At 42.6% G+C, this 18,170-nt stretch overlaps 1 protein-coding gene across 1 annotated transcript in view; it reads left to right on the top strand.

The window, feature by feature from the left end:
- The window catches only part of DERA (deoxyribose-phosphate aldolase), an 89,260-nt gene that overhangs the window by 44,015 nt on the left and 27,075 nt on the right, over positions 1 to 18,170 (top strand). Inside the window, exon 6 of the mRNA XM_034781929.1 lies at positions 1,188 to 1,316. Within this exon, the coding sequence (XP_034637820.1) occupies positions 1,188 to 1,316 (129 nt within the window). The remainder of the gene's footprint in view (positions 1 to 1,187; positions 1,317 to 18,170) is intronic.

An 18,170-nucleotide genomic window follows, 5' to 3' on the forward strand; every position in this document is an offset into this window, starting at 1 on the left:
TTTGGTTGGTCATCCTTTTATCTGTATCTTTATTTTGTTAAAATTCCAAAAATGGGAACATTATATTAGAGAAACTACTTGATTCTGATATAAAGCTGTCTGTCATTGTTTCCACTGAAAGGGCTTCCCATACTTGATTTCTCCAGGTCGCTAATGTTGGGGTATCTGCCCTTTTTCAAAATGTCTGTAGTTATATTTTAGTAGAAAAGCATGACTGTGTATTAATATTCATGTTGGATTTATCTAGTGGCTATTTCCCATGCTTTGTGTTTTTAGAATACTTCAGTCTCCACCAAAATATGGTGGATTTCCCAGTGCTTCCACACTCACCCCTCATTATCTGATTAGGTCAAAGGGGTTTAATCATTTTTTAAAACAATATAAATTAGAAGTCTCTTAATGTTTTCAAATTTATTCTAGTCCATACTGAAATAAGAGTCTGTCAAGTTGCAAGGGAAGGGCACTTGGGGGTGTGGCGTTCCTGTGGCTATGACTATCGTTTCAGATTCAAAAGCAGAGTTTTTTTGGTTTGTTTGTTTCATAGCTACAGGTTCACACAAGAGCTCCTTCCTGAATTCTAACCAGCTCATCTTATCAATTATGGAAAAGGATAAGGGCCAAATTCTGCCCTTGGATGCATGTATGCAACTCCATTGGGAACTGTGTATGTCATCTAAGGGCAGAATTAGAAATGGTGGGATAGAAGAGGAGTGGAAGACAAGACAGAGTGGGACAGGCTGAAAAACACATTCCAGAAAGTTGATGACAAGGCCGAGAACATCAGAAGGCTGGAGTGAGAAGGAGAAAAATGACACAATGAATGTACAGGAAAGCTATTAACAAGCAAACAGGAGAGACTTTAGAAGTATTGATAATGTTTTATTGGTATATTTAGGGCTAGTCTGTGAGATTTTTAAGTCTTTGTCCTGTTTATACTGCTGTATTGTTCTCATATTTGAATATTTTCTTGGTTCTGAATGAAATGAAGTTAACAGCTATTAAAATGAATTTGAAACTGTATAGCAGTGCTAACTACCTACACAGCAATATGATTCATTGAACCTTTAACATTTTGCTTTATAACTAGTTCTTAGACCTGTTTGCATTCACCCAGAATTGGAAATAAACACCGTACTTCAGAATGTTTCTTGACCAGCTTTTATAGTTTTAAAATGACTTTCCTGTAGGCCTCTATGAAGAGATCCGTCAGTTTCGTCAGGCCTGTGGAGATGCTCACATGAAAACAATCTTGGCAACAGGAGAGTTGGGATCACTTACCAATGTCTACAAAGCCAGCATGGTAGCGATGATGGCAGGTAAATATATGCATTTTTAAACATTCTGTAGATAATGCAGTTACGAAAATCTTTAGTTTTAAATTAGGGGCTTGACAATTGGATGTTAAATACTTAGACTAGACAAAACTGTGATCTAACACCCCAGCTAGTAACTATTAATATTGCAGGTAATAAGATATGTCACTTGTTTTGTATAAAACTATGATATTTACTGGAGCTGGTCATAAAATGGGAAGAATAATTTGCAAAAGTTTAGTAAAAATTTTTATTTATTTGTATTTATGGTAGATCCTAAAGGCCCCCGTTGAGACTGGGCCCCATTCTACTACTCACAGTACAAACCCATAGTAAGAGACACTTCTTCCTCTGAAGCACTTACAATAAAGTAGTAAGTTCATCTAAATTCAGAATGTCAACAAAGCTTTTCATCAAAATTTCAGAATTCAGAACATTTGGACCAGTTGTAATATGGACAAAAAAATCTGATTTGTAAACATTATTAATTTGCCAAATAGTACATATGGGAGAACTGTTTCCATTTACCTTGGGCTACATTGTGCAACCCTTACTCATACCAATGACCACTTACACGAGTAAGTCCCATATAATAATTCTACCACCTTATATATTCTTAAATAGCACTTCTCATTAGATCTCAAAGTACTTTACAAAGGAGGTCCAGATTAGTATATCCAGTTTCCAGATGGGAAACTGAGACAAAGAGAGGTAAAGTGACTTACATAAGGTTACCCAGTAGGTCAGTGGAAGAGATGGAAGTAGAACCAGAGACTCTTGAATCCAAGTCCTGTGTTCTATCCAGTAGGCCATATTGCTCCAGTATTGTTGGGACTGCTGCTGTAAGCTCATGTTGATGAGCCCTGTCTATCCCTATATAAGTGCAAATTTAGATCTGTGTATTGAGGATGAAATTCACCTTTGAGCCCTTGAAGTCTGGTGTTCTCAGGGTTTAAGTGGTGCATATGCCTTGGGCTGGGCCTCTGCACAGGTATGAATATCACCCGATGTTAGGGCTTATGTACTCAGGATGTTAGTGCGTGGCAAGCCATCGTGTGAATCTACAGTGCACCAACTTGCCATGCAGTAACATTCTGTGTGGGCACTGCTACGGTGAACTAAAAGTTCCATAATGCACTCTGACAGTGGAACTTTTAGTGTACTGTAGCAGTGTGCATACGGGATGTTGTTGTGTGGCAAGCCAGCATGCTATATATTCACACCCTGGCTTGTTGTGCATTAACATCCTGTCTGGAAAAGCCCTTGTAAGAATGTATAATAGAAATTTGCAGTGGAAAAGTACTGCTCAGTACTAGAATACAGTCAGATCAATGAAAACTGAAAACATATCCAGTATGTGCTTAATGGATTTTATTCATTTGATCATTCTTTTAGAGAATTCTTTTATACACTGATAGTAAAACATTGCTTTGATTTATTTTATAAATAAGACTATTATACTGTGGCTGTTATAGGAATTACAGATAACATTCATTAGTATTTGTGTGCAGATAGCTTCAAAATGACAAGACCCTCTGCATTTTCAGGGAGCAAATGGTGTCTGCTAAAGCATCCCATCCTCAGTGCATCTGAACAGGGATATATACAATTTTGGGGGGAGGGAGGGTGGATCCTTGTCCAAGCCAGGGCCGGCCCACAACATTTTGGCACCTGAGGCGGGGAGCTCAAATGACGCCCCCATGCCCCCTCACTTGGGCCTAAACTTTGAAAAGTCTCAATTCTGCCTTCTTCCTGTTCTACTCCTCTCATGGTACTGCTCTGCTACCTACCCCAATAAAGGAGAACTAACAACTTGTTCAAAAAATTTAAGTAACACTTAACTTTCAAACACCTGAACAGTAAATGTAACTTTTCTTGTTTGCATAGTAAACACTAGCATTTTTATCTGTTTGAATAATCAAAGTGGTGCTTTCTGTGCCTTCTTGGTTGCAAAGATTTGAACTGCTTCCTGCTGAAGGTCCACAGTCTGGGCCAGCTCATGATCTATTGAGATGGTTGCAAGGCCGACCAGCCTCTCCCGTGTCATTGTGGAGCGTAGATGTGTTTTTATTAATTTCAGCTTGGAGAAGCTGCGTTCTCCATTGGCAACTGTTACAGGAAGTGTTAGTAGTATGCGCAGAGCAACAAAAGCATTTGGAAAGATGGTGGTCATCTTATTTGTGCACATATATTCCAGAACAGCCTTTGGAGTTGATCCTGCTGAAATGTATCTTGAAAGGTCTTTCAGTTCATCACCTAAATCACTCGCATCAATATCGCGCATGTCATCATGTGTCAACACTGTCTCTAGTGCCCTGCATTGCTGGTGTAGGTCTTCTTCAGGTATAGTGAGGAGTTTTGGAATATCATACAACATCCCAAATATACTGCTGTGTTCCTTGAAATTGCATGAAACGTTCTTCAACTGACTGCATTGCACAATCTAGCACCTGGTTAAAGAATTCAACTTTGAATTGTTGTTTGGAGTCTCTTACGGGATTATCACATACCTCGTAATCAAAATGTCGTCTTTTTCGGAGACTCTTGAATGGGTGGGAAAATAGCTTCAGTGTGAAGTTCCTCTGCTAATTTTTGTGCACTCTTCAGAACATTTTGAAATCCTTCATATGACCGGTAAGACTGTAGGTATGACTTTGCTTTGTCCAGTTGTTCCATTCCTCCAGATATATCAAGGTCAACACCTTGGAGTCTCTTGCTTACAACATTTATTTCAAACAGTATGTCATGCCACAACACTAAGCCACACAGAAATTTGAAGTTATGTATGTTTCTGGTGATTCCATTTCCCTCTGCCACTGTTCTCCCACAAACAGTTCCTGTCATAGCATTATCTTCCATAATGGCAACTATGGCATCATCTATCTTCCCAATTGGGTGTTTGATAGGCTTTATCACCTACACTCGATTTTCCCCTCGTGCGGCACTCAGTGGTTTCAGTATCAGAGAGGATGTTCCCAGATGTTGCTTCAAAATTTGCCGTTGATGCAGAGAAAAATACATAGATGCTTTTGAATTACATTAAAAAATTCAGCAGCCTCACTAGAAGCTGAGGCTGCATCACTGACCATCAAGTTCAATGAATGAGAACTGCATGGGACAAAAAAAGCTCGAGGGTTTAACTCTCAGATCCATGTCTGCACTCCTGTTCTTTCCTCTGATGTTGGCATCATTATCGTAGCCCTAACCTCTCCTGTCAGCTATCGCAACTCCCGTATCTTCCAGCTTTTTCAGAAGCACATTTGTCATACCAGCTCCTGTAGTATCATCAATGTCAATAAATTCTAGAAAATGCTCTCTGATAGTCACCATTTCAGGGACATTTTCACTAGGTTCTGTTGTTGTTACAAAATGCCCATTAAAGTAATTTGTTCCATATGGCTGATGTCAGGTGTGCAGTCCAGAATAACAGAATAATATCTTGCTGACTTCAGATCTACCACAATCTTCTGTTTGACTCTTGTTGCCAGTAACTGTATGATCTCATTTTGAATTATTTTTCCAAGGTAGTGGTGTGTGTACATTCTTGGGTGGTGACTCTTCTTAGATGCTCCTGGAGCACAGCATCAAACTCAGCCATCAGCACCACAATTTTAAGGACATTTCCATTGTTTGGCACATACAGCTGATCTGAAGTGTCACGCAGTGCTAGGTTTTGGGTAGCAAGCATTCTCACAATGGCAGTGAGCCTTTTCAGAACATTTTGCCAGTAAAGAATCTCTGATGCAATCTTCTCTTGATGCTGATCATCTATGGTGGCCTTTTAATCTTAGTCTCATCTCAAGCTCTTTCCACCTATGGAATGCTCTCTGGTGATTTACTGCCTTCTCATGGCATGCCAGATTTCTAGCCAGATTTTTCCAGTCCTTTGTTCCTGTAGAACCCAATGTAGCTGGAACATTAGACTGGAAGAGTTTGCAACAAAAACAGTATGAAGTATTCTGGGTTTTTGAGTACATAAGCCATGGCTTCTCCACTTTGTCACCATTGGGGATTTCATGCCAGTAATGTGTTGGATGGAAACTTCTATTTTCATTTTCTTTGGGGAACATGAAGTTTTTCACTTGCTGTGGCCCATGCAGTACAAGGAAGTCCCTCAGGCTACTGCTCAAGTGGGTTCACAGTCCTGGATCATTTAGACTTTCAGGAACTAAACTCAGCAGCAGCTGTTTCTTGCGCCTCCACCACACTCTTCTCTGATCTACACTTTTCTTCAGGAATGTGCATGGTTACATCCATTTGAGATGGAGATATGGATGCTGCAGTAGCTGCCAGGTCACCTGCACTCTGACTCACTGGAAGATCAGGCATCTCCTCACTGGGGCTGGAAGGCTCACCGTGAACATTTGTGTCTATGTATCTCAGGTCAGGAGAACTCCTTCCTGCTTAGATAGAAAAGCTTCCTTTGCTTGCTTGCTTTGTCTGAATGCTGCCCCAGAGGGGCGTTTTCTTCTTTCACTCACGACTGCTGTTCTGTGCCAGCTATGGTGGCTCTCAACACTCAATTGAAGGGGACAAACAAGCAGGCTTGTAGCAGGGCCTGAGTGAGGGAAGATATCAGCATCTTAAGGGCCTAACTGGCTCCTACTACTTCAGTTGACTGCCTGTTCTCCTCAAGTGGGTTCAGGGAAGCAGCAGGAAACAGGAAGCTCCCTGAGAAGCTGGTGTTAATCAGTCCAGGCTCCTGGAGGTGCTAGAGAGGTACATCAGAGGCTCCTCCTCCTCTCTCTCCCTGCAGCTCCTGCTGCTTTCTGTTATTCCCTCTCACCTTTTCTCCTGCTGGCCTGTTATGTCTCTTGTGCCCTCCTTCCTCCAGCACAGCACTCCACCATCTCTGTGCAGCTAGAGCAGAGAGAATACATATGCACCAGCAGCAGACACAATTTTCTACACTCTGGGACTTAGTGGCGCTCCCCCCCCCACCCTCCCACCCCACAGCCTGGCACCTGAGGCGGCCACCTCAGTTCACCTCATGGTAAGGCCAGGCCTGGTCCAAGCAATTCCAAAATGCCTACAGATAGATATCCAACTTGGATTCTGTCACTTTAATATTTTAAATACAGTGAAAACCGCCTAGAAAGATTGATTTGGACAACCCCCATTTCCATCTTCACATCCATTGTTGTGTAGAGAATGACAGCTCCATGAAACTGTTAGCTTCCCAAATCACATATGTTGATACTCTACATGCAAAATCTCCAACGTGTAAGAACAGCACACATCAACTAGGTATTTTAGTGGTAAAATGGTTAGTCAGGTTATAATTGGGACACCGAGAAACAGCAATGTTCTCTATCTGCAGCTAAGAGGCACTCCAAAATTGCAAAATATTTCCTCTTTGTTGAAAACATCAAAGACAATTACTTTTAATCTGATCCTTATGCCTCAGCCGAAAGCTGCAAAGTAAGTGGGAGACAAACACCTCAGCATAAACAGGAAGTGATTTTTTTTGGAAGTGATTTAGGGTGTCCTCATACTTTGTTTGTTTGTTTTGCACTGGTATAGCTGTGACAGTGCAGCCCCCAGGTAGGTGCATGACAACAGTTCAAGCACTGTTTTGTACCAGTGCAATGTATGTATATTAGCCTGGTGCAAATTCCTTTAGTCTACGCAAGCTTTTAGGGACATAAGGTGGTCTCATAATTAAGACTCAGGAGTTAGCTGACAAGGGTTCTATTCTCAAAACCCCTTCTACAAACCCGCTTATTTCACAGTGCTCGTTAAGAAGAGACTTTAATAATTGAATTAGATGGAGGGAAGTTTAAATTAGAATCACCTAAGTTATCCCCATCTCTGGAGTATCCTGTCTTTCTTGTGCCCATCTTTATTACAGTTAGCTCTCTGAGACCGAGAATATCTTTATTTTTGTGTAGGATAAATCGCCAAGCACATTATCGACATTGAACAAATACTACTCTAATAAAAATTTCCAGCTCTGCCACAGCTTTCTTCTGTAACCGTGTACAAGTTAACCTCTCTCTGTGCCTCAGTTTCTCCCTATGTAATATAGAGATAATACTTTTCTACCTAAAAGGTGTTGAGAGGCTCAATTCCTTAGTGTTTTTGAGATGTTCAGATAGTACAGCGATGAGGACTATGCCAGTAAATATGTTTTTTTTATCCATACATCAAAATAATTTGTGACAAGGGGTGAGCCATATAACAATTACACTGTAGTTTAATTTGATCTGCTGATCATTTTCACCTCTTTTGTAGTACATAATAGTTGAAAACTGCAAATTATTTTGGTTTATTCTATACATTATCTCCCCCCCGTTTTTTTTTTTTTTTTTTTTTTTTTTTACTGGTGTAGTTTTCTTGCAATACAGCAGGTGGCTCTATTGTTAATGATTTTCCTTGCATCATGATTCATTTTGTAAGTACTCTTGTGAATATGTATAGTAGCTTCTTTATTTTGATCTCTTGCCTTCTGTTTGAGAGTGGGTGTGGGAATCTGAACGATTGGAGAGCTGTATCCAAGTGGTCTGGGTCAAATTTGGAAACACGGGAGCTTGACTTTCACATAGACAGAGAACCCAAAACTCCGGTTGAAGTCCGTGTGAGCTGCAGGTGCTTAGCACCTCTGAAAAATAAGGTGCTGTTGCCTAGATCTTCACAGGTGGTTAGACGCCTATCTCCCATTAAAATCAATAGGAGTTAGGCATCTAAATACCTTGGAGAATCTGAGCCTGTGCACCTAAAGTTAGGTTCCTAAATCTCTATTTTCAGGCACCTAACTTCTTTGCAACCAATACTATTTCTTTTTTAAAAGCTGTGCCTAATTTTCAGCTTCTAAATCTTTATTTCAGATCCTGAATACATGATCTGATTTTCATATGTGCTGATCATCAAGCAGACCCATTGAACTAGGTAGTTGCATGAAGGATGAATTTGACACTATGTCTTGGACCATGCTAGAAACTATCATTTTGCATGCATGGATGCAAAAAGAAAAAAAGAAAAGTTGCCATTGCATGATCCTGAGAAAACTGGGCTTGACAGCATACTTTTTGCTATCATGCCTAACAGAGATGAGGATTTTTTTTTTAAAGTAAACATTTGCACTGTTGTGATCTGATTATTTTGCTGTTAAATATCTGTTACTGCCTGAAGCTGATAGCATCACATCAAGCCAAAATTGTGAACTTGGGCTCAGGTTTTCAAAATTGAGTGCCTCGTTAGGCTCTTAAGTCCATATTTAGGCATGGTAAGAAGTCACCTGATTTGCAAAACAGGTGCAGATCAAGCCACTCCCATTGATTTCAGTGTGCTTAATTCTTGCGACCATAATATGTTTTTCACCACAGAAGAATCAGATAATTTAAAAAGCAATACAGCTGTGGGCTTTGTTTTTGTTTTTTTTTAAATTCTCACCCTCGTTAAATGACTCATGGAAACGGCTACAATTATACTAGCAAGAAGCATGCTGTCAATCCTGTTAACTTTAAAAAGGTTACAGTGATGCTGAATCTGGTTCCTAGATTGGGAAGGGCCCCAAGAGTGTAAACAGTAAGGACACCAGAAATTCAAATGGACAGATATGCCTTTCTGTGGTTTAACTATTACTATTAGTAGTAGTATTTGAATAATGCCTACCAGCCCCAGTCATGGACCAGAACTGCATTGTGCTAGGTACTTTACAAACACAGAACAAAAAGACCATCCCTGCCCCAAAGTGGTTACAATCTAAGTAATCCAGTTGCCAAGGCATGTAGGGAGTTTTCTGGGACAAGTTGGTGGGATCTTAGCCAGAAGTTTCTGTAGAATAAGCTTTAATCTAAAATAAATTACTCACCCTTGTCTGGTGAAGGAACCCTTCTGAACATATGCCGATTCAGTGCTGCCATCTTGAATTTACAGACCACTAATCTGAAACAGACAGGCCCCTGAGATCCAAATCTAGGACTAGCAAACAGCCTGAGCAGTCAGGTTGTGCGCTGACAACTTCCTCCAGGGCCGGAGTGGGAGGAATCCTTCTGCCCTTGAGCAATCACTGGCAGCAGAGAAGTTCTGTTGCCCTTACAGCCTCATGGCTGGAGAAGCTTCTGTACCACTTGCTCTGCATAGCCACTCCAAGTGCTGCTACATTCCATTTGCATACTAGAACTGGTTCTGCTACAGGAGGGCCATCTGTAGCCATTGGGGAGTGGGTGGGATTTGCCCCTAAGAGAGGTGAAATTTCCTCCTTCCAGCTCAATGGGGTACTAACTGTGCAACTCCTCTCTGTGACTTAATTTCACTCCTGAAAAATGCTATATCTAACATATAGGATCTTTGATCTTCTCTCATCTGTTGCTCCAAACCTTGTGTACACCTTAAAAACTGGCAGTAAGTAAGAGTAGTCTTCTGGCTGACTCCCTGGATAATTTGTCAAGTGTTTATTTTGTCTAAGCATTTCTGTATGGATATTGCCTGATTTTCAGTGGTGTTGTACACTCATGGCAGTTTGACTTTAGTAGTAGCTATTGGTGCCCAGCACCTCCGAAAACCAGGAAATAATGGGTTACATTCGATTTTATGTTGCCAGTGATATCTAAACATAACTGGAGAAACAACTGGCTGCTGCAGTGCTAATATTAATTCATTAAGTCTTGCAAATTTCAAAAGGTCTGTAGGCACTACAGCAATCCCAAATTAATCCCAGAATTGCATCAAAAGAACATTTTCTGTGTCGTTACTTTAAATCCAGGTCAGCAAACTAACCCGCCTCCCAATGGTAACAAACTCTTTGCCCCTTAAACAACAGGAATTTGTGGAGCAGGCCAAGGATGTACTTCGGTAAGTATTCAGAGGGTGAGAGTTCCTGTGACAGGGAAGGCGCTATCACCTTTCTGTCCTCTCAAGATTATAATGAAGGATGGTCTTAATTGCAGTGGTGAGGTATTCCTATGTCCCCAGGTAGACCGGTCCTATGTTATTTCACATCCCAATTCTGTTTCCTTATGGCAGAGGACAAAAGTCCATCTTCGGCCTAGGATTCCTACCTGTTCTTTAGACTTTGCTAGGCAACATATTTAGCAAGCGCTCTTCACCTGATCCAATACCCATTGAAATTAATGGAAAGACTCCCATTGGCCTAACAGTTTTAGCATTAGGCCTACAGAAGGTTGGGGAGCCAGTGCTTGGACAGTTTCAGCTGTCCAACAAACCCAGAAAAAGAAGTTAGTGGATCAGCCCATGTGACTTTATTGCATGCAGTCATATTGTTGGATTATATTACTATTTAGAGAACATGAGGCACATGTCAACACTAGTCAGATTTTTTTTTAAAGAAGGTGCTTCTTTATATTCAATTTCTTAACATCCCCATTACGTTATCCCCAGTCCACCCACATTCTGAATGTTCAGCATTGCACAGTGCATTGTAGCCACATTATTCAAGCATTTCATTGTCCTCTGAAACATAAGGTGTTGACAGCAGCCAGAAGCAGGATACTAGACTACATGTACCATTCATCTGATCTGGCAAAACGTGTGCCTAGTTGAAGGCTGTGATTTTTAAAGGAGTGAGAAATATGTGCTTAAATTCCATTGAAATTCAATGGAGTTGGACACCTGCCTCCTTTAAGCTCTTTTGGAAAGCCCAGATGAAGTCTTTGAGATTTGACTGACAGTATTAATTCTTCTGGAATATTTAACATTATACATTGCTCTTTATTTAACCCTGTGCTAAACCGCTACAAAGATCTTGACATCCCTCTAAGGATAATAAGTTAGCTGAGAGGTGCAATTCTTGCAGTGTTAGGGGAAAAAATAGTGGCACCTGGGAGTGAGTGCACATAAGTGGCTAAGGAAGTACATTATTTTCGAGGAAGCAGACCGCAATTCAATATGAATCATGAATCTTACATCACTGGCTGTTTAATCTGCCATGCTCTCGTTTCTTGAGGTCTTTGAAGTCTTAGGTTATGGCTATGGTGCAATTAGACACTCATGCCTGGCCCATGCCAGTTGACTTTGGCTTGTGCTAAGGGGCTGTTTAATTGTAGTGTAGCTGTTCAGGGTTGTAGCTGTTCAGCCTGAGCTCTGGGACCTACCCACTTTGCAGGATCCTAATGCCTGGGCTCCAGTCTGAGCCCAAACTTCTACACCATAGTTAAACAGTCCCTAAGTGCGAGCCCAAGCCAGCTGACACAGGCCAGTCACAGGTTTTTAATTGCAATGTAGACATACACTTAGGCCTTGTCTACACTGGCACTTTACAGCACTACAACTGTCTCGCTCAAGGATGTGAAAAAACACCCCCCTGAGCGCTGCAAGTTTCAGCGCTGTAAAGTGGCAGTGTAGACAGTGCACCAGCGCTGGGAGCTACTCCCCTCATGGAGGTGTATTTTTACAGCGCTGGGAGAGCTGGTGCCACGACTACACAGCCACGTTACAGCTTTAATGTTGCTAGTGAAGACATGCCCTTAGAGGCGGGCTAAGGGAGATCAGCTTCTTAAGGGACACTGATTACACCTGTGATTCTATCAGCTGATTGCCAAACACTGAGGAGATTGAACCAATCAGTGGCGTTCCTTTGCTGGTGGCTGCACTCGCTGTGCAAGTCGTGCCCATTCCTACAGCAGATATTCAATCCTTTTAACCTATTGGCAGTACCAAGACTAAAGGGGCCAAATAAGAGCACATTTTCTCCAAGCCAGTAGGCGCTGTGCTAAGTTTTTCTCCTCTTCGAAATTGTTTTTATATGTATCGTTGCTTCTATCTTAGCCTGTGTACACAGCTTTGCTTATGACAAGAAGGCCTGTGTGTTTTTGACAAAGATATCAAAAAATTGGCAAGCCAGCTGTACAAGAATGGGGAAGGCAGCTGTAGCTTCAGAAAACACTTTTCTATATGAATTAAGCAAGGGCACATGCCATGGAGAAAGTTTGTTTGGTTTTGGAAAATGGGTTTTAGCCGTATTGTTCAATTTTCAAAAATATCCCATTAGCACGCGAAGACTTGTATGGAGCAAGAAAGGGATGCAGGTGGGGGATTGAGATGGGGGGACTGATAGGTAAATGTACCCATTTTAGGAGCTAGTTTTCTGTGTGTGTCATTTTTTCCCCCACATGAAAGCTGGTCTGATATCACTTAGACCCTCCTCTGTCTCACCCCTGGGAAGTGTTGGGGGAAGAGATTATGAGGCTGTTATAGATGTTTGGGTTTATTAGAATATTAGAGGTGTTCACACAAGTATGCAACTACCCCCAGAAAGGTCATGAAGGTGTAACCCATACTCCTTAGCAAAGGTGCTCTTTGAAATGACTAAATATGCATAAGGAAATTAAATGATTGCATATCAAAGCATAATGGATTTAGTCAAATACATTTGGAAATACAATCCTAGAATAATTGAGTTTAAAAAGAGGATGAGGCAAATGTCTGAACAAGCTAACACTTGTGATCTCTATGTATTATAACAACTGCAAAAAAATATAAAAGGGCGAGGAAAACTGCTGTGTGAAAGGGCTACACTGGCAGGCCAGACAAAAGAAAAAAGGCAGATGGAATTTATAAACCAAAAACATTTCCTGACGGAGACTTTATTTCAGTCTGCTCAAACAGGAAAAGGAAAAAATTCCCAGTTTCCTAGTCACCCTTCAGAAGTATCTGCCACAGCTCATTACAAAAATCAATTAAACTTTTACAACCAGCCCAAAATTGAAGCAAATGGTCTCTCTTACCCACTGCTTTGAGAAAAGCCCACTAGCACAGTCTGGCTCTTTGGCCAGAATGGTGCTGTTTATATACCCCTCCAAATTTCCCAGCAGGCCTTGCCAGAAACTAGGACTGTTAGGAAAGACATTTCCCAGCAAACTTGCTGTTCTGGATCTCAGAAAGGATTGGCTTTCTTACAATAAGCCAGCCTTGTCTCTGACTACTGAGGGAATGGGGGAGTTCTAGCCTTCCCTGTTCATGGAACTCCCAGCCTAGGGCCCTGAAGCCACAGGCAATAGGTTGGGCTTCTTCACAAACCCTAGATGAGTTCCTCTCCCTCAATGATATTGTTTCCTGTGCTGGGACATGGTAGTACTGGCCCGATTCTTAAAGGGCCAGTACACCACCTTGCACAGGCGCCAGCTTGCAAGAGGCAGGGCTGGCTCTAGGTTTTTTGCCGCCCCAAGCAAAAAAAATTTTGGCTTCCCCCCCGTCCTAGCCCTGGGCTCCTCGCCGCACCCCCCTGCCATCCCAACCCTGGGCTTTCCCTCAACCACCCACACCCCCTGCCCTGGGCTCTCCCCCTCCACCCCGACCCGCACCCTCCTGCCGCCCCAGCCCTGGGCTCTTGCCCCCACCCCCACCCTGCACCCTCCTTCCGCTGCAGCCCTGGGCCCCTGGTAACTCGCTCCCAGGGCGGGTCATTCAGCAGGAATTTTGGGTGTGCACAGAACACAGACAGGATTGGTTCCCATATGGTTACAGAACTGCAGTAAAGTGGAACAATTTTCAGCTTGTGTGATTGGAGGATATCTGGATGCATATTATAAGACTGTCCTACATAAATGAGGAAAAGTTGAGGTGCCTTTATTCTTTTGTTCCACTCTTCCTTTCTATGGGGAATTTGCCAATCCAATATCACTGTCTTCCTTTTAAACAAACAAACAAACAAACAAAAGGCAATGGCTGTTGAAAATAGCAATTCCAGTCCTAATAACTACTGGGAAGCATTTCTTGCTCAATTTTATCCTACTTTTTCTACAGCAAGTTACAGTGGATCAGTATATTTGATTTGGGAGAAATGAAGTAACAGCCGCCCAAACTGAGCTTGAGCACTCCTGAATTTTGAGGTGTTCAAATTTGGAAGGCAGGTGCTGGGGGGAGCTGTGGCTCCGCAGGGGAGCACGGCAGCATGTATGCAGCAGCGTGTCTGGTGCTGCGCGAAGCCAGACACACTGGTCTGAGTGGCACGGTAAGGGGGCTGGGGGGTTGGGGAAGGGGGTTCCAGGGGAGCAGGTAGGGGACAAGGAGAAGGGAGGCTTAGATAGGGGGTGGGGTCCCGGAAGGGGGCAATCAGGGGACAAGGACCAGTGGGGCTTAGATGGGGTGGGATCCTGGGGGGCAGTGGGGGCAGGGGTCCCGGGAGGGGGTGATCAGGGGACAGGGAGCAGGGGGGGTTGGATGGGTTGGGGTTTCTGTGGGGGGCAGTCGGAGGGAGTGGATGGGGGCAGGGTGGGGCTACCCTCCCTCCCAGTGGAGTGTCCGATTTTTGAATGTTAAAACATGGAATCCCTACTCACAGTGCAGCTCTCCATTCAAAGCAGGCTGCAGCATGAGGTCTCAGCTTCCTCGCTCCCTCCCCCTCTTTCCTGTTGGTAGTGGCCAAGGGAATGCTGGGAAATGTAGTTCTTTCTCTGCTCCAGGGCTGGCTCTATAGGCAAGGAGATAACCAAGGAACTACAGCTCCCAGGGCCCCCTGTTGGTTCTCAGCTCCCATGCTGGATCCCTGCCACCCCTGCAAATGGGCTGCCCCAAGCATGTGCTTGCTTTGCTGGTGCCTAGAGCCGCCCCTGGCAAGAGGGGATGTGACAGGCTAATAGCTTAAAAGAAGAGACAGGACAATCCAAAGTGTTTAGAGGATGGGCACTAGAAAAGAGTCTTGTCTTACTTGCTCCCCCACAAAAGTTCCTCTGTTCCTAATGCTGGTGCAGCTCCGCTTATGCTGTGAATACTGGAAGCATGGGCAGAAAGGAGCTGGCAATTATTGGCATTTTAAGCACTATGTCCTGTTCTATGAAGGGCAGTAAACATACTGGTAGCTGTCTGGGTGCTGGGAACATATTCCTGCTGTGATATGTGGACTATCCTGCTCCAAAGGAGAAAAATTCTTCCAAGCAAATGTTTTATGAGAAATGAACAAGGGAGGCGAGCAAGCTGGCAAAATCTGAGTGAAAAACTAGGCATACTGCCTGCAGGGTAAGAAAGTGTAGGAAACAAGACTGCTGAATAAATAATAATACGTAGCACTTAAAGATAACTATGTACATCTTCAAAGCACTCTACACACATTAGCAGAGTAACCTTTACCACACCCCACTAAGATGTAAAAGGATTCGCTTTTTGATTTTTTAAAGGAGAACCCAACTGGCAGAGCAAGTCAGGAGCTGGGATTAGAACTCCGGAGTTCCTGACTTTAAATCCTGTGCTCCGTCCAGAAGTTGAGATATCACTCAGAGTTCACAGCATATTGTGTTTAAGGAAAGTTGTGATTTGTAACTAAAACTGCAGAGATCTAGTTAATTATGAAACTGAAAGCAAGAAGCAAACCAAAGCAAGAGAAGGTGTGGCAAGAGATGTAACAATGTTGAGCCCTATTCTTTGCTTTTTATTACAGAATTGCAATATCATTGAGTTCACTAATTTACTTCTGCTTTACACAGTGGTAAAGGGTAGCTTGTGTCCTTACCATAAGTCCTGAGTAAGGGGCAGTGCATAATTGCTCCAAGAGCATACAGGTCCAAACTGTTAGCCTGAGGCACAATCTGGTGCCTAGTTCCTTTCATCCTTCCAGAGGGAAGTAATCTGTGTGAGTCCCATAGCGGGCATGAATTGCTTCCCTTCCACAGCAGTTCACTGCACTGACTGGCGTGTTGGGACAGGGGAGGAATGGAGTTAATATTTGACCCAATCCCTGCTGTTTCGTCGTTGAAGAGGATGTAGCAGTCTCTCAGACTGCTCCGTCACTTGTGTGATGACACAGGATACGTACTGATAGTCGGAGCAAGGAGACACTTTACACTTCCTTCCTTCCCTGACTGGGTGTGTACAGCAGGTCACAATCTGGTCCTTCATGAGAGGAGAATCAGGCCCATAATCAACAGAAAGAAATCACATTATCTTTGTATAACTCTCTCCATTCTGCACAGCAGATGTCTTGCATCCTGCATAGTCTGCATTTGTTGCACATTCAGAACTTCAGCTGACATCACCAGAAGTTCAGTACAGATTCTGTGCACTGGAGATCTGCTGTATGGAAGAGTGTAACACAGTGCAGGACAGAGAGGAGGGTTTTGAATAAACATTTAAATTAGATTATGGAATAAAAATGTTTTTGGATGGCAAAGTAGAGAAAGAAATGTTTGCGCAGAAATAGGTCTCTCTCTCTCTCTCTCTGAAAAGGGCTAGTATAGCAATAAAAGGGACTTCAATTATCCTGATTCTGAGTGAAAAAGCAGTAATAGAGAAATGAAGGACGATGCATGTTCAATAAGGCAGTACAGGACTGCCCCCTGAAATGGTGCAATTGCCAACAAGCTTAGAGTTATTCTACAACTAATCTTTGGAAATAATGTAGGCATGAGAGAGAAGTTTGAAGTTGAAAAGCTCTAAAGATCCAATCACATAATCCTCAGATTTGAATTGCTGATGACAGTCCATAAAAAGGGTGGTGACACAAAAAATATTGGACGTGGGTAAAGCAGACCTTGAAGGAATGCAAAATGAGATTTTAAAAATCTGGCTGGAATTCAATAATTTATGTATGGGGAATCAAAAGTGAAGGAGTGGAAAGTAGTTAAGAAACAGTAGGGGATCTTATAAAAATTCTTCCAGTGAAATCAAATGAGGAACAGAAGAGAGTGTGGTTAAGTTGAGAGCTAAAGTAATACCAGAAACAAACAGAGGCCTTGAAAAAAATAGAAAGCACCTGCAAGGGAGGGTCTGAGCGTTATAGAAATAAAGTGAGAATACTAGAATTTCCTTAGTTTACACTTCAATAAGCTGCAAACCCAAATATTTGTACAGCACCACACTTTTATTGCCTAATTTTAGGTCTTCTACTTACCAAAAAGTGTACTAGCTGGCTTCTATAGCAGTGTTGGAGGGGAGATCAGAGTGTGTGCTGGGGCACTCCCTACTTCTCAAATGATGACACTTGCTGATTCATAATATTTGCATATGTAGAAAGTGGTAATTAGAAAACAAAATTGACAAGAAATTGCAAACGATCATAATTAGCAGTGAGGCTTATTTGCACATATACAAACACACTGGGCCAAATTCTCTGCTCCCATAAATCAAAGCAGCCATGCCAATTTAAACCAGATAATCTGGCCTACTATTTATGAATTATTACAGTTTCATTTGGTAGTGGCCATGATATACAAGGTGATTTCCGGACCTACAAGCAGGACTGTGCTTTCCCCAAGGAGCTCTCAGGGACACATGTACAGACAGACAAACGGGTCAGGGAGGGAGAACAACTAAAGGAGGTAGTATACTCAGGAGACCGAGGATTAGGACTCCTGACTGCCAGCCTGCTGTTGACATTAGACATGTCACTCAACCTCCTTGGGCTTCTGCTTAGCCATCAGTAATATGGATGTAAGACCTTTCACCAGACCTTTTGTCAGATTAATTAATGAATGTTTATAAAGTTTGTAGAACATTTTGAATGAAAGGTACCAAATAAATGGAGGGGGGGAGAATTTTCTCGATGACAAAATATTACTCTGCTTAAAGGCACACGATGAACTGGGCATTTTGCCTGAGTAAGGAATGAAGGCCAAATGCTCCTCAGAGAAGATCAGTTTGTGGAGTGGAGATGCATTTCTCTCCACACATTCTTCTGTCGTAAAACACAGATCTTCTTTGAGTGTTTGCTCACGTCCATTTCATATTAGGTGTGTGTGCTCACCACGTGTACTGGTGCCGGAAGTTTTTCCCTTAGCAGTATCTGTAGGGGATTGGCTCTGGCATCCTCTAGAGTGGCGCCCGCATGACGTGGTATAAGGGCGCTGCCGACTCCGCCCACCTTCAGTTCCTTCTTGCCGCCAGTGACGGTGCTGGAACATCTGCTGCTTCAGCTAGCTTTCGCTTAGTTCAGTGTGTCTCACATTTCTTTGTAAAATAGTTGTA

Source organism: Trachemys scripta, chromosome 1 (assembly GCF_013100865.1).
Source record: "Trachemys scripta elegans isolate TJP31775 chromosome 1, CAS_Tse_1.0, whole genome shotgun sequence".
Lineage (NCBI taxonomy): Eukaryota > Metazoa > Chordata > Testudines > Emydidae > Trachemys > Trachemys scripta.